Raw genomic sequence first — 16,577 nt, 5'->3', positions numbered from 1 at the left:
GCCTCCGCTCAGAAGCTGTGAACACCTACATTTATTTGTTTTTGTCTTTTCTCAATTTTGCTTTAAGAGCGTGATTTACCAGGGAGCTGGCGACGAGCCTGTGTCAGAGTACAAGTCTGTGATCTACTATCAAGTGAAGCAGCCCCGGTGGTTTGAGACCGTGAAGGTAAATCGTGCAGTAAAATAATAAAAACGTTATCAATGCGTTTTGTGTTCATAAATGCAGAAACATAAGAGCAGTGAATGGGGATGATGATTGGAAACTTTTACACACACTGATAAGTCTAAGACCCAGGAGACATTCATTGTGAGGGGCAGATTTACTAGACTCCAGCTTATTTTGGCACAACATAGAGCAATTTTTAGCCCTGTTTGCACTTCTGCGGCTCGTTCCACAAATGGAGCGGCATTGAAGGAATAAGGGTCTGGCTTAGAGTAAAAGTGGGGGCAAGACTGAAAAAAGCATTTACCGTAATTTATCCTAAAAATTGGTCAAGATTAGTATGTTTGCCCCAATAGATATAAGAAACACCGCTACCTTTGTCCACAGGCATCCAGACACCACGCACATGCCATGGACGGAGGGGTTCTGCTCCTGTAAGAAAGCAGACTTTTTTTCTTACAAGGCAAATATAACGAAATCACTGGCGCACAACACTGGTGGAGGTGGCTAGTGTAATCTCCCAGCTGCTGGTATAGTCAGAAAATGTGCCGATTCTGTGGAGATGACTAGATATGCAAACAAATAATACCGCGCTTGGGTGATTGAAGTAGACTAGCCCTGGCTGTGGAGGTGCAAAAAACTACTAAGATGCAATGGTTGGTGGTGAAAATGAAACGGAACACCTCCTGTGAATAGTGCTGCAAATGATTGCTGTTAAATACCAACTACTTAGTATTAGTGATGTACATAACTATGAACATATATATATATTTTACTCACTGCAGTAAAAATCTTAAGAGATGCGCTATCCCCAAAAAAACAACAATGAATGTGTAAGCCTCCTACCGTATTGAAGCGTGGCTGGAAAAATAACATATGCTGCGCTGAGTTGCTACCGATATGCTCGTGGTAGATACCAGAGGTGATGATTGGTGTCACTCCGATATCCGCAGCAGAAGCAGGGGCATAGATGGCTTGCGGATGGTAGGGTGGGCGCACGTGGACTGGTGCAGTAGCGACCAATATGGAAAGTCGCTGTTCAGTGTAGAGCCAGGGAACGTCCCGGCCAGAGGCGTCCCTGGTTGCACTGAAAAGAAAAAATGTCCGACGCTGCCAAGCAGCTTGTGACGTCACGGGCCGGACGGAGCCTCACTAAGGTCACAAAGCTAACCGATGCATTTCGAAGGAAAAAGCGCCCTTCTTCCTCAGGGTTGGGGACCAGACCCAACAATGCAGATGAGCTGAAGGTGCTATCAAAGCAACCTGGGCTTTTACTGAACATACATTTCAGTAGGACAACATTTCCGATTTTAAAATCATTTTTCAAGCAGGTGTTATAAAGTATTCTAATTTACTGAGATAATGACTTTTGGGTTTTCATTGGCTGTAAGCCATAATCATCAACATTAACAGAAATAAACACATGAAATGGATCACTCTGTGTGTAATGACTTTATATAATATGAGTTTCTCTTTTTGTATTGAAGAACTGAGATAAATTAAAATTTTGATGATTTTTATATTTTGTGAGAAGCACCTGTATATTATAATTTTTTGAAAGCCTATAGTTTTAACTCTGGACACTGAGCCTCTTAATAGGCTGACACTTTCTGTTCTGTAGTGATCACCTCTCGCAGTCACTTCCTGTTCTGTAGACCTCACCTTTTGGCAGTCACTTCCTGTTCTGTAGACATCACCTTTTGGCAGTCACTTCCTGTTCTGTAGACATCACCTTTTGGCAGTCACTTCCTGTTCTGTAGACATCACCTTTTGGCAGTCACTTCCTGTTCTGTAGACATCACCTTTTGGCAGTCACTTCCTGTTCTGTAGACATCACCTTTTGGCAGTCACTTCCTGTTCTGTAGACATCACCTTTTGGCAGTCACTTCCTGTTCTGTAGACATCACCTTTTGGCAGTCACTTCCTGTTCTGTAGACATCACCTTTTGGCAGTCACTTCCTGTTCTGTAGACATCACCTTTTGGCAGTCACTTCCTGTTCTGTAGACATCACCTCTCAGCTGTCATGTCATTATCATCGCAGTTTGGATCACATTGACTGCTTTCAGCTATGTTTACAGTAGGTTTACCGGATTCGCCATTTGCCATAGGGGATGTCAGGTCACCTCCTAAGCCTCTTTGCGCCATGAACTATGCACATCTCACAGAGCATGCCCACAACACTTCCCTTTAGAAGTTGATGAACATCTCCAGTTCTTTGTTTTGTAAATCCATGTGGCTGCTATAAAACATTTCTAAATGCTCTTTAACAGCAGCTCAGGCAAAATGTCCTCTCCCATGGTCCGCACCAAAAGCTGAGTAGAATAATAGAAAAAAATTCAATTTGTGGTCTTAATTAGTAAAAGGAATTGTAATTCAAGACTGTCTTGCTCTTCATTCTTACCATCAGCCAAGAGTTAGCACAAAAATGCTCTTTTTATCACCCAGCTTAACTTTAGGTTTAGTGTCCCTTTAATTGTGTGATACCGCGATCAGTGTTAACCTGTTATACCAAAAGTTCTTTATTCTTTTTTTTCTCCCATCTGAGATGGGTTTTCCCTATGGAATAAGAGAAGTCTAACTCCTAAACCTCAATCCGTACTAGTCTGATGGTAATAAAGTACTGCTTCTTCGATGTCGCTAAATAAATCCCACTTTTCTTGTTAATCTCCTCTGTGGTCCCGCAGCCGGAAATTTCATAATATGTCTATTGATGTTGTTCTTGAGACTTCGCTTCATCTTATGTATTTATTAAAGGTCGCCATCCCCATTGAAGATGTGAATCGGAGCCACTTAAGATTCACTTTCCGCCACAGATCTTCCCAGGAGTGTAAGTCGCACATATGAGTTCTTGTATCTTAATGATTTGTAATAATTTAGGACATGTATGGCAACAATCCTTACACTTCTGTCATTCTTATTACTACATTTAATGATTTGTTATTATTGGACACCTTTATATCTTTCTAGCGTGTACTGGTCAATTGCTTAAAGGAGTTCTCCGGTAATAGAAAAAAAATAGCTAAAGGAATTGTCATTATGAAAAAATAAAAAATAAATTCCTTAATACATTTAATTAGCAGGACACAATTGTTTTCTCAACGCATGTAATCATTGTAGAATTATACAATTGAAATGGCTGCAGCCATGCTTTAGTGACAGAAGCCTGTTCTAGAAAATTAGGATGGGAGTGTGTGTAGTAAGAAGCTCCACTGCTGTGTCCTAGAGATTCCTCTACCATGTATTGTCATTCAGAAAGACAGGGTGGACAGCAGTGTCAGCGGCCTCTTCTTGCCTTAGCAGCTGTATTATCTCCAGTATTGGATCAGATGGGTGGGCAGCAGTGTGAGCAGCCTCTTCTTACCTCAACTCTCCTAGTATCTCCAGTATTAGATCAGATAGACAGGGTGGGCAGCAGTGTGAGCAGCCTCTTCTTACCTCAACTCTCCTGGTATCTCCAGTATTAGATCAGATATACAGGGTGGACAGCAGTGTGAGCAGCCTCTTCTTACCTCAACTCTCCTAATATCTCCAGTATTAGATCAGATATACAGGGTGGACAGCAGTATGAGCAGCCTCTTCTTACCTCAGCACGCTGGTATCTCCAGTATCAGATCAGATAGGCAGTGTGGACAGCAGTGTAAGCAGCCTCTTCTCATCTCAACACCCCTGATATTTTCAGTATTCGATCATATAGACCGGGGCAACAGCAGTGTAAGCAGCCTCTTCTTGCGCCTTAAGCACCCCTTGTATCTCTAGGAGCTAATCAGATAGGGTGGACAGTAATTTGAGAAGCCTCTTCTTACCTCAACACTCCTGGTATGTCTACTATTTGATCAGATAGGGTGGATGGCAGTGTTTGCAGCCTCTAATTACCTCTGGTATCTCTAGTATTTAGTATCTCTAGTATCTGGTATCTCTAGTATATAATAACATAGTTATTAAGGTTGAAGGAATACTTTAAGTCCATCTAGTTCAACCCATAGCCTAACCTAACATGCCCTAACATGTATTTGATTAAATACAGGGTGAACAGCAGTGTGAGCAGCCTCTTCTTATCTCATCACTCCTGGTATTGCTAGTTTTAGGTCAAATAGACAAGGAGGACAGTAGTGTGAGCAGCCTCTCTTTACCTCGCCACCCCTGGTATGTCTAGTATTTGATCAGATAGAGGGTGGACAACAGTGTGAGCAGCCTCTTCTTATTTCACCACCCCTGGTATCTCTAGTTAATTTGATCAGATAGAGGGTGGACAGCAGTGTGAGCAGCCTCTTCTTATTTCACCACCCCTGGTATCTCTAGTTAATTTGATCAGATAGAGGGTGGACAGCAGTGTGAGCAACCTCTTCTTATTTCACCACCCCTGGTAACGCTAGTTAATTTGATCAGATAGAGGGTGGACAGCAGTGTGAGCAGCCTCTTCTTATTTCACCACCCCTGGTAACTCTAGTTAATTTGATCAGATAGAGGGTGGACAGCAGTGTGAGCAGCCTCTTCTTATTTTACCACCCCTGGTATCTCTAGTTAATTTAATCAGATAGAGGGTGGACAGCAGTGTGAGCAGCCTCTTCTTATCACCTCACTCCTGGTATTTTCAGTATCTGATCATAATATCCACTATGAGCACATTTTCCTAAACATGAAAGCAGTTTCCAAGCTTCCTACTACACACGCTCACAGGATATTAATATTCTAGAACAGGTTTCTCCCAGTGTAGGAAGACTGTGGCCATTTTAATTCAATAGTAATTACCTTCATGGACAAAACTATTGTAAGTTACTAATTTTAAGATACTTACCGTAAATAAATATGTAAGTCGACTCTCGGACAACCTTTTTAATGTTTCATGTGCAAGTCATCTGGCATGTATTTACTTATTACGCTTTTAGTAGTACTGTACAGTTCTCTCTTTCTTCCATAGCCAAAGATAAGTCTGAGAAAGTTTTCGCTGTGGCATTCGTCAAACTTATGAGATACGATGGAACAACACTACGAGATGGAGAACATGACCTGATAGTTTACAAGGTAACACAATAATAGGGTTTATTCAAAGTGATGGTTGTTGGTGGATCCAGACCCTCAGGTGGAGATACTGACCTTTTCATTGAAGTAGTATGTGTAATTCTAGTGTGGCCTGTATTCTTAGTTTGCATCTTATCATAACTCTTAAAGGGAGATTTTCAAGACTTCTGAGAATGTTATGGATTGTTATAAAGTAAATAAGCATTATCACTTTACTCCCACTCCTGTCTCTACCTGTGCCTCCACTCTGGTGGTCTTCGTCAGCAGATGGTAAGATCTAAGCTGATTTAAGACCAGTTGAACTTTGATGTGGTCACTAGTGATGAGCGAACGTGCTTGGAGCATGCTCGGGTGCTAACCGAGTGTCTGCGGCGTGCTCGGAAAATATGTTCGAGTCATCGCTGCTGCATGTCTCGCGGCTGTTCGACAACCGCAGCGCATGCAGGGATTGCCTGTTTGCTAGGTAATCCCTGCATGATTTGCGGCTGTTGAACAGCTGCGGGGACTCGAACATATTTTTGAAGCACACCGAAGATACTCAGTTTGCACACGAGCATGCTTGGATAACACCTTATCCGAGCACTTTCTCTCATCAGTAGTGGATATGAGTCCACAGACCACATAGAAGAAAGTTTAAAAGGAGAGAGATAAAGGCTACAAGCTCCGCCGCTGTCACAACGAGCTTACTGATAGATCCGCTGTTAACTTATTCTGCAGTCTATGTTCAGTGATGCACTGATATTGTAGAATAGGGACTGAGCTGCAGTACTACACGGTGTACAGAGCTTTGCTTTTCCAGCTCCATGCACTGTTCACGGAGCTGTTGACCACCGGTCTTGGTGGTGCCTGCCATCGGACATCCATTGATGACCAGTCAAAAGAATAGGTCATCAATATCTTAAGTATTAGACATCTTCCTTGACTTTAAATACTATTTTTCCATTGTGCATCACCATATTTACTCTCAGAAGGGGATATCCTTGAAACTGGAAGTGTAGCATAAAGACATATTCTGAGCTTTCCTGCAGGAACCCCGCTTCGTCTGATTGTTATTTGTAATTTTCCACATTCTCTGTCTGGTAATATATCGCTAGCATTATTACTTTAAGAAATGATCCGATTATGCAATAAATATCGCTAATATTAAAAAAATAGATTTGTAAGTTACACCGTCATTAATCGTCGTACGTGTATCAGAAAGTAAATGGTGCATTATTTTACCATTTAATTGGATGCCGGTGATTGGTAGCACAGATTCATGAATCACAAGTCCTGGATTAATTTACTGTTGTAATTAACCACTTTATTCATGGTGGCAGAGGTACGGCGGCTGATCGTAGCTGTGACTATAGTATTTGTGTACCCGGAGAGAATCTGTGTTCTCCCGGTAAGTACACAGCATTCTAGAGACTACATTGTAATGAGACGTTTCCCGCTGCTGACGACTATTTAGTTAGAGTTGACTTAGAGGATATTAAGTGTGGGGATGTTTATTTATTTATTTTTATTAATTTATTTGCTTTTTTTTTTTTTAATTGCATGAAAAGGCAGAGGCAAAGAAACTTGAAGACGCAGCGACCTACCTTGGCCTTCCTGCAACAAAGATTGAATTAGAAGAGAAAGGACACTCGGCCACAGGGAAGAGCATGCAAAATCTGGGGAGCTGTACGATTAGCAAAGACTCTTTCCAAATATCTACTCTTGTTTGCTCCACTAAACTCACCCAGAATGGTAAGATTGTGGCTGATTAGGACTTTTAAAGATGTTGGGCCGTTACAGCAGTTGTCACTACCAATCACGAGAATGGGGCGCGGCGGTCAACATTCGACACTGCACGACCTATCCAAGACGGATAAGGGTTGGATGGAGATTGGATTGCTTTGTAGTTTCTTCATCAGTGTTTGTAGACTCTAAATAGAAAAGCCTTAGGGTATGTTCACCGGTTACTTTTTTTGCTCTAGAAACTAGACTGATGGAAGGAAAAACAAGTGCGTTCAGCACCCATATTGTAATTGCATTTTTTATGTACGTTTTTGTTTTTAACCCATTTCCATTTGAATGGGTAAAAAACGCTGAAATACAGTAATTGATATGCTTCAATCCAGTGATTAGATACTTATCACCTATCCTGGACATAGGTGATAATTTGCTATCTTCAATCCGTTTTAAAGGGGAAACTGTCAACAAAAAAACAAACAAAGCAAAACTCGCTTTGCCAGCAGCCTTTAGTGGTCATCTGCACGTTAATACCTTTTTAAACATGTGGCAGTCTAACAGGACGTGCGGCTGCAGGGAGAAAATGAGGTTCTATTCTCCCTGCAGCCACTCGCTTCCAGTCTCCTGGGCGGGACCGTGGGATGTGAACAGTCGGTGCTTACTGTGATGACCATGGATCATTTATATAGAGGTTTTCTTTAGTTTCTGTTTTACGCGTTTCCTCCAAGCATCCTGAATAATAGATGAGACATCATCCTGGCTCATAGAACATGTTTTTGTGGTGCCCTCCTCGCAACATCTTTGTATCAACCTGTGCATTTGTCTACATCTCCATTTGACAAATGCACCGTTGTAGCTGCTTGGGACACTGTTATTCTTGTTACTTTGTTGCTCTAGCGCAACATTGAGATTTCTATTACAACCTGATGATCCTCTTTTCTCTTTTTAGTTGATTTGTTGGGGCTCTTGAAATGGCGCTCGAACACAAACCTACTACAGCAGAATTTACAGCAGTTAATGATTGTCGATGGAGGCGAAGTCGTTAAGGTAAATTGGCAATCTAATTCTAATTTGAAGGTTGGAGTCAAAGGCTGTGTGCACACGTTGCAGATTTTTCGCGTTTTTTTCGCGATAAAAACGTTACAAAACCGCAAAAAAAAAAAGCATACAATAAGCATCCCATCATTTAGAATGAATTCCGCATGTTTTGTGCACATGATGTGTTTTTTTCCGCGAAAAAAATGCATCGCGGTAAAAAATTGCAGGATGTTCATTAATTTTGCATTTTTTTTGCAGATTTCCCACTATAAAATGCATTGGGAAATGTTCGGAAAAAAACGCACCAAAAACGCGCAAAAAACGCATGCAGATTTCTTGCAGAAAATTTCAGGTTTTTCTCAGGAATTTTCTGCTAGAAATCCTGAACGTGTGCACATAGCCTAAGGGGTAACGTTTCTCCTTGTGGAGAGTGACAAGCAAGGCCTTGTATTTCAGAGTGAGGCATGCGTGCTCCTCTGGGAAATTTAATATGCAAATTACCTCTTCAGAGAAGAAGAGGACTAGAACTCTATAGTTCCACCTGTTGGAAGCTGCAATCCTAAAAGTCGATATCGACTCTTTAACGAGCCTTGCAATATGACTAGGGATGAAAGCCAAACCAGAGTCTCAGTATGCAGATTCGGTGTTTCGGGGTGTTGCCCTTCATCAGTGCAAAGTATGAGATCTGATTTGGCTAGGTGAGAGGCTCTGGACTGAGGTTTAAGGGGTAACATTTCTCCTTGTGGAGAGTGACATCTCAGAGTGACCAGACCTATAAGCCATGCATGCTCCTCTGGGAAATTAAATATGCAAATGGTCTAAAGTTCTACAAATACAATCAGACTCATGACATAAAAGGAGGCACGTATCGGGGCAAGGCCACATGGGGCTTCTGAAAACTGCACTGACGTGCTGTTCAATGTTTCCAAATGCGTTTAGTGTTGGCGGTCTTGGTTTGCAAATAAAAATGCATTTTACCTGAATAGGCTCATAATGGCCGCACGATTTTCAGGGAATAAGGATCAATTTTTTTCAAGAAGTTGAGCAACCATTGAAAGTGAATTTGACAAGCTGCACCAACTGCACTTCTCCCCATTGTGGCTGCTTCATGTATTGGATAACCTTGCGGACAATCACTGCATGGGGGTTGTATGTCTAACAACTCTTGCATGGATTTTGACCCAAACTTTTTCATTTCTAGTTCTTGCAGGACACTTTGGATGCGTTGTTTAACATCATAATGGAAAACTCTGAGAGCGAGACGTTTGATATCTTAGTCTTTGATGCTTTGGTAAGTTATATCAAAGGAAACAAGACGACAAAGAGCAGAGTATGTGTTCGCTGCTGGAGATCTGTTGTCTTGATTTGTCTTCTTGAACAGATCTGCAATCTGTTATACTACGATTTTGCATGCAAAAGTAAAAGTAAAAATGGTAACACAGGTTAAAACCGGAATCTGTACAGATTATACAAAGCAATCATGTGGTAGGGAGAGAGTATAAAATGCAGAGTCACTTTGGTGCCCCTTTAACGGAGACCTGAGAATGGTTAAAATAATGGTGTTTTTCATGCAATGTTATAATCAGAATTACCCTTGGACGCTGCTGATCCTGCAAACATACACTGCTAAACATTAAACGGAAATGGTGGAAGGCTGGAAATCACGGGATGGATATACATGTTAGTAATACGCAAATGATGAAAAGATGGAAACAACTTGATTTATTCAATATGGAGTATATGCACCACATGCAGAAATCTCCTTACTTGCAGCCGAGGCTGCTATCAATGAGGTTATTAAGGGTGAAGAATATTATGAATGCAAATGAGGAAATCATCAAGATCCGCTGCTGGCAGCTTTCCTTGCAATTGCCAACCAATGACGTTCCAGATGTGCTCGATGGGAGACAAGTCTGGAGACACTGACGGCTATGGGAGCACGTTTAAACCACGCAAGTGGCTTGTCTGACAAGCAACATGTGACCTGACATTGTCAAGTTGAGGGAGTCCATTCAGCGGGACAGAACTTCCTAAGACAACCATTAGTAACCTTATTGATAGCAGCCAAAGCTGTAAGTACAGGGATCTCTGCATGTGGCGCTCATACTCGATACTGAACAAACCGAGATGTTTTGAAAATGTTGTTTCCGTTTTTTTTTCATCATATGCTTATAATTAACATATCTTATCTTATCCTTCCTGTGATTTTCATAATTCCCCAAATTTTCCTTCTTGGTGTTGCAATTTCAATGTTGAGGAGTGCAGATGTTATTGCTTCTGGTGCTGAAGTGTACCGTCTTGTTCTAAGCGAATGAAGTGGAAACGGCCAAGTATGAGGTGACTTCTGAATAAACTTGGGACTTCACACCCCCATCTCAGGATCCTCAAGAACTCAGCAACCCCCATGGATTGGACTTCTCTAGTTCACACTTGCATTGTGCAGTCCGTTCAACACATCCGTTAAACGGACTGCACTAGCGCAAGTGCCGACGTTTGCACAGCGCTAGCGTGGATGGAGCATCTGCTAGCTCCATCTGCGCTAGCAGTGACGGACCTGGAAACGCTGCAGCCCGTGTCTCAGGTCCGTCACTCAATGACGGCACATCGCTAGCGCACGCCCATTGTGGACGTGCGCTAGCGATGCGTCCGCCATTGAAAGTAATGGCGGCGTTAACGGACTACGTTACACCGCGTTATGCCGCGGTGTAACGTAGTCCGTTAAACGGGTCACACTAACGCAGTGTGAACCCAGCCAAATCTAGACAAGGGATTTTCCCAAGGTTAGAAGTTATCCCCCAACTGTAGGGTAAGGGATAACTTACTGATCATTGGTGGTGTGACCACATGGACCCCCAGGGCTGCTCAGAGCAAGGGTCTGGGGGAGCCCTATCTGAATGGGGGAAGGTTAAGCATTCACACAACCACTCCATTATTTTCTATGAGACTGATGGCAGAGGGACAACACTCAACTTTTTGCATTAGTCTTATAAACAATAAATAAAGCGGAGGTGCGTGTTCTTGTTGTCCATCCCATTTAGGCGGGACTCTGCCGAGCCGTGTCCTCTGGATCACTGGATGTAGCAGCAGTCAGACCTTCAGCGATTAGAAAATACTTAGTGATTACCGGATTAAATGTTAAATTTCCAACCCCCTCAAAAACAAAACAAAACAAAAAATAGGGCATCACTGCAAATTGACCCTTTCTGCCGCAACAACATCTTTAAGAATAGCGGCCCAATCGACTAAGCCAACATATCTCTTGGAGATACCCACCCCTGGCACACCACCATTTAGAAGCTCAGCGGTACCCCATATAATCTAAACTTGTAAAAAAAAAAAAAAATCTCCGATAAAACCAAAAGGTTTCACCAACTTTGTGAACAGTGTTATACTCTCTGCAGAGTAGATAATCTTCTGCCGAGGATCTGCGAGTGCTACAAAACGCTGTTTAATACGTAATGAGCCTGTTGTCTGGGTATACTTTCTCCCTTTCTGAATTTCTGATTTTTCCCTCTGAATGGACGTCCTGTGCTGTAGGCATATGCTGTCAGAATGCTCCCCGGCTCAGGATGTGCCTCCTACGATCCTGCATTATTTATCAGACTTTTTTTTTTTTTTGCAGGTATTCATTATTGGTCTGATCGCAGATCGGAAGTTTCAACACTTCAACCCAGTCCTGGAAACTTACATAAAGAAGCACTTTAGCGCAACCCTGGCTTACACGTATGTTTAATCATTCCCCTAATAATAGATCAGTTGTGACAGTGTGAGCTGGATACATGGATGCCCAAAGAGCCGCTGGAATAGCTCTGTCGAAGCTTTAAAAATTCATCACTAGTTTTTGACCTATTTAAAAAAAAAAAAATGCAAATAGATAAATGGATGCATGGTTTTCGGAGAATGGAAAAGTTTGATTTACACTTGCATATTCCTAATTATGGCAGATATCGCTCATATAATATCTCAATAGGTTTGATGTAGGGTATTGAGAGCTTGGTGTAACTTTTAACCTTGATTTATTTTCTTTCTCCTTTTTTTGCTGCCTATATGGGGCCTCGGTGCAATAGAGTAACGCACCTGACTGCTCATATCGTCTGACTCTGAAACTCACCGGTCTAAAATTATTCATAAAGGCAGCAGGCTCTTCCAGGGTTACCTTCTCCTGTTAATGACCTGATGCAGTTTTACTTTTAAGTACATTTTTCCTAGTGATTATAATTTTTGTGTTTTTTTTTTTATCTGACACTTTATTTATTTGTATTTATAAAAATTTAATATCACCAGAATTATACCGACCGGCAGAGTAAAAGTAACGCATAATTTATAACATCAAAATGTATGTTTTTATGTCCCTTCCACCCCACTAAGTGTTAATCTATAAGTTATGTGACCCCAACTCATCAAATAAAAAAAACTACAATAACAAAATAGTGACTGTAATAAACTTTGTAACGCATCTTACGTGTAGCAATAACTGATCCTTTCGCCATTTATTAATTGCTCACTGACGCCTTCTGAATTTTTTCTCCGTGAAAAACTGCATGGAAGTTAGACTGCCATGTCACTGAAGGACCAGATTAAAGCTGCATATTGACATCTATGGTGAGGAGGAGAAAACAAGGAGAGGCAGAGATGTAGGCAGGTGGTGCTGATGCTTTTAGCAGTATTGTATGTTATCCCTGTGCTTGTTTCACAGCTACACTGCTCAGTACTGCTGTATCATGTCCTCCATTGTGCTCCTGAGCGTGTGCTAAATATAGACAGGAGAGCAGGAATCTGTTTAACAACTGAAAATGAGAGAGAGCCTGAATAAGGGGAAACTATTGAGACATGCAGGATACAAGTACATGGCAGATTTTATGATGTTGGGGAAGAGAACGATTGAGCAGATTAATTTTAAATGCCCGATCCCTTTATTCTCAAGGAGATAAGCCGCCATCAGAGATTTCTGTCAGCTGCTTTCTTCCTCTGGCGGCTTTCGGCGGAGTCCAAAGCCAACAGGTATTTCATTTTTTATGGGCCCTTGGACTGCAAGATGTGGCAAATGTGGGCTTGGTAGTAGGCTTGGATAGACAGGTCTGGATAGGAGCAGTGTACACACCACGGTAAATATTTTTTACCATGTTTTTGCGTTAATGTTCATTTTTGGTGCTCTAGTGCTATAGAATAAAATATGCTTGCAAAGCCGCACGGTTAACGAGAAAGGAAGCAGAGAACCAAAGCTTTCACTTGTACAAGGTCTTCGCTTAATAGCTTTGATATTCCAGCCTTTTACCATCCATTAGCGATTTATAGTTATTTACTCCGTATTCCTGCCAAATATGATCAATAATGTGGATTACCCACATATCTGTTCCAGAAAACTGATAAAAGTGTTGAGGAATTACGTGGAAAATGCCGATAAACCTGGCATAACAGAACAAGTCTTCAAGGTCATGAAAGCCTTGGAATATATCTTCAAGTTCATCGTCCGCTCCAGAATTTTGTTTATTCAGTAAGTATTTTGAACGATCCTTTGACGTTACCTTGGTAAGTAGTTTAGAGCATCCTACGACGTGGAGGTCTAAGGGGCAAAGTATAGGAGACTGCCAAACTGGGGCAGGGAGACTTAAAGGCCATGCAGTTCTCCTTGGAAAATGAAATATGCAAGAAGTGTCTTCACTGAGGAAGAGAACATTGCACTAATGAGGGGCAACAACGGAGGTCTTTTCATTTTGGAGAAGATACTCATTTGACATTATTGTAAATGGTTTTCTGCCTCTGAGGATAATTTTTTTTCCCGCTTATATACTGGGTGTAATCGAACTACAAAAATTTTTTTAGTCATTTTGTTTCATTAAAAATGTTGCACTAGCTGCAATCCGTAGTGTAGTCAGTGTAGCGCTGCCGACTTCTGGCTTCAGAATAACTGAGAATTCATCAATTGTAAACTCTTATTTTATCTGTATTTTTCTGAGATCCTCTCCACTAATTTATGACCACAGACCACATCAAAGTTGAATGTACAGGCAAAAAAAGTCAATGGGTGCAACATTCTTACTGAAATCCAGCTGTAAAAAATGATTTTTAGCTCCAAATACATGCATTTAAGAAAAAAATATAATGACCCTTAAAGTGGACAACCCCTTAAATTTATGTGGCTAGGATCCATAAAGAGTTAACATTGACTTCTAAAATTGCTATCCGCACAAGTTGGCACTAGAGATCCTATCCCTTTCCTCTGTGAAGAAGCTCCTAAAATAAGCTGTGCTCTTTGGGGAAACCTGGATGAATGTGTTCAGTTTCCCTCCAGCGCTTCCACAGGAGATAGTAGTATTGCATGGTTGCCATTTCTATCAATGGTCTGACCATGTATTGCATAGATGTTCTGGGTCCTCCACTCTTTATAGCTGCTCTCTACAGTGGCTTTTAGATGCTGGCTTCAATACTGGCCGACCCCCTTCTTCTATTACCCCAAAATATGTGCACTTCAGGTGTTTTTCAAAATTTCTGTACAAATGAATGAGAATTATGACCATTTCTTTGCTTAGAACGTCAAAGCCTCGTACTTAAGATGCATGCAGGTCTCGTATGTGGGATCTGCACCTATGATTAGCCATAAATCTTTTTTTCAGGATGTAAAAATCCCTTTAAATTCGTGTGTCGCTTTAGATTCATACTGTGCTTTTATTGAATTGGATCCTTGCCGTCAAGATTTTAGGTGGAATGATCAACTAATTTTCCTTTTCAGATTGTATGAAAATAAGGGCGAAGCGGAGTTCATGGAGTCCTTGCTGCAGCTCTTTAAGTCCATCAATGAGATGACGAGCAGCCAGACCGACCAGACCGTCATAGTAAAGGTAAGCTGCAACATTATAAGGTCCTTTTGCTTTATATGTTGTGTAACTAAGGAGTTAAATAGAGGAATTTCTGCCACAAAGCCTGTGCGACGGCGACAAAATACCCCATGGTTCCAAAGATTAATTGGTGCACTGTATGCTCCCTCTGCACGGCACCCCATCCTCTGAAACATTCATCGTATTATGGCGTCTGATCCAACATCTATGACAATTTTTGGATTAAAGGGGTTTTCCTCTACTCTGATAACCTTTTCTAAAACCTTATTATTCCCCTTACCCTTTTAAATATTAATACTTACACTTGTCTCCCATGTCAGCACTCGCTCTACCGAGGATCGTGTGACATTATGCCACATGATCCCTGCAACCATTCAGTGCTGGCTTCACTCTTTTCTCTTACAGACGTAACTAATATTCGGAGGAAATGAGCGAGCAGCCGCAGCTCTCACTTCCTACAGATGTCTTGACTTGTTTGAAGGAGAGAAGCATGAAGCCAGCTCTTATTGACCACAGGGATTGCTTGACATAACAACGTCACGCAATCCCCGGGAATGCCAGTGCCAGCGTCGGCACAGGAGGGGAGCATAGGTGTTATTATTTTACTTAGGGGACACATGGGGTTTCCGAAGGGGTTGTGTGAGGAGTTAACAACCTCTTTAAATTAAAGTAAATCAGTTGTTATGCCCCTCCCGTTCATGTTTTGAAAAAGCGGTGACTCAACAAAATATTAATAATAAAGAGTTTATAAAGTGGTGCCTGTTATTGCCTAAATCTGGTGTACAAGGAATGATAGACATTGTGCCTAACTATCCTAACTATCAAATCCCCCCTCCCGCAATACTTGAGGTATTTTTTTTTCTTTTTTGTATGTATTCTGTTCTTTATTTGCCTTTTCATTCATTTTCTGATTGAGATCTATCTATCTATCTATCTATCTATCTATCTATCTATCTATCTATCTATGTTCTCCTTTGAGGCCCTGGTATTTCTCCAGCTTCTCATATTCCTTCTTTCTGATGTTGCTGGCACTTGGCACTGCCACATCTATTATCATTGCAGTCTTCTGATCCTTGTCTACTATCACAATGTCTGGTTGGTTAGCCAACACCTTCTTATGCGTCTTGATCTTGAAGCCCCACAGGATTTTAGCCCTTTCATTTTCCACCACTTTCTCTGGGGTCTCCCTCTTGGACCTGGGGGGACTTAGCCCATATGCTGTGCAGATGTTCCTGTATACAATTCCCGCTACTTGGTTGTGGCGTTTGGTATACGCTGTTTGTTTGTATTTTGCATCCTGCCACTATGTGTTGGACTGTTTCTGAGGTTTCTTTGCATAGTCTGCACCTTGTGGTAGATTCCTGCTTCTGTGGATCTGGTACTTAGTGCTTGCTCTTGTGCCGCTATGATTAGTGCCTCTGCTGTCTCGGAGTCCAACCTTCTCCAGCCATTGGTAGGATTTCTCGTACATCCCATGCAGCGGCTTGTCTTACCATGGCGCTTCATGTTCCTGTTCTTCCTTCCAGACCCGTTGTTGTTTCTATCTTAGGCTTTCTCTCATCATCTCGTCCTTTGGTGCCATTTTTCTGATGTATTCCTGAATACTCCTTGTTTCATCCATGATGGTGGCTTGGATGCTTATCAAGCCTCGACCACACTCCTTTCTGTTGGTATACAATCTTTGGGTGTTAGACTTAGGGTGGAGACCTCCATGCATTGTGAGGAGCTTTCGTGTCTTCACATCTGCAGCTTCCATCTCTTCTTTTGGCCAGCACACTATGCCAGCAGGGTAGCTGATAACTGG

At 41.7% G+C, this 16,577-nt stretch overlaps 1 protein-coding gene across 1 annotated transcript in view; it reads left to right on the top strand.

The window, feature by feature from the left end:
• Positions 1–16,577, top strand: part of DOCK1 (dedicator of cytokinesis 1) — a 421,618-nt gene that overhangs the window by 131,330 nt on the left and 273,711 nt on the right. The window contains exons 15-23 of the mRNA XM_069753948.1: positions 68–166; positions 2,919–2,991; positions 5,083–5,186; positions 6,731–6,914; positions 7,849–7,946; positions 9,139–9,228; positions 11,560–11,660; positions 13,297–13,431; positions 14,668–14,776. Of these exons, the coding sequence (XP_069610049.1) occupies positions 68–166; positions 2,919–2,991; positions 5,083–5,186; positions 6,731–6,914; positions 7,849–7,946; positions 9,139–9,228; positions 11,560–11,660; positions 13,297–13,431; positions 14,668–14,776 (993 nt within the window). The remainder of the gene's footprint in view (positions 1–67; positions 167–2,918; positions 2,992–5,082; positions 5,187–6,730; positions 6,915–7,848; positions 7,947–9,138; positions 9,229–11,559; positions 11,661–13,296; positions 13,432–14,667; positions 14,777–16,577) is intronic.

This window comes from Ranitomeya imitator, chromosome 2 (assembly GCF_032444005.1).
Source record: "Ranitomeya imitator isolate aRanImi1 chromosome 2, aRanImi1.pri, whole genome shotgun sequence".
NCBI classification, from domain to species: Eukaryota; Metazoa; Chordata; class Amphibia; order Anura; family Dendrobatidae; genus Ranitomeya; species Ranitomeya imitator.
This window is presented reverse-complemented; position numbering and strand designations above follow the sequence as displayed.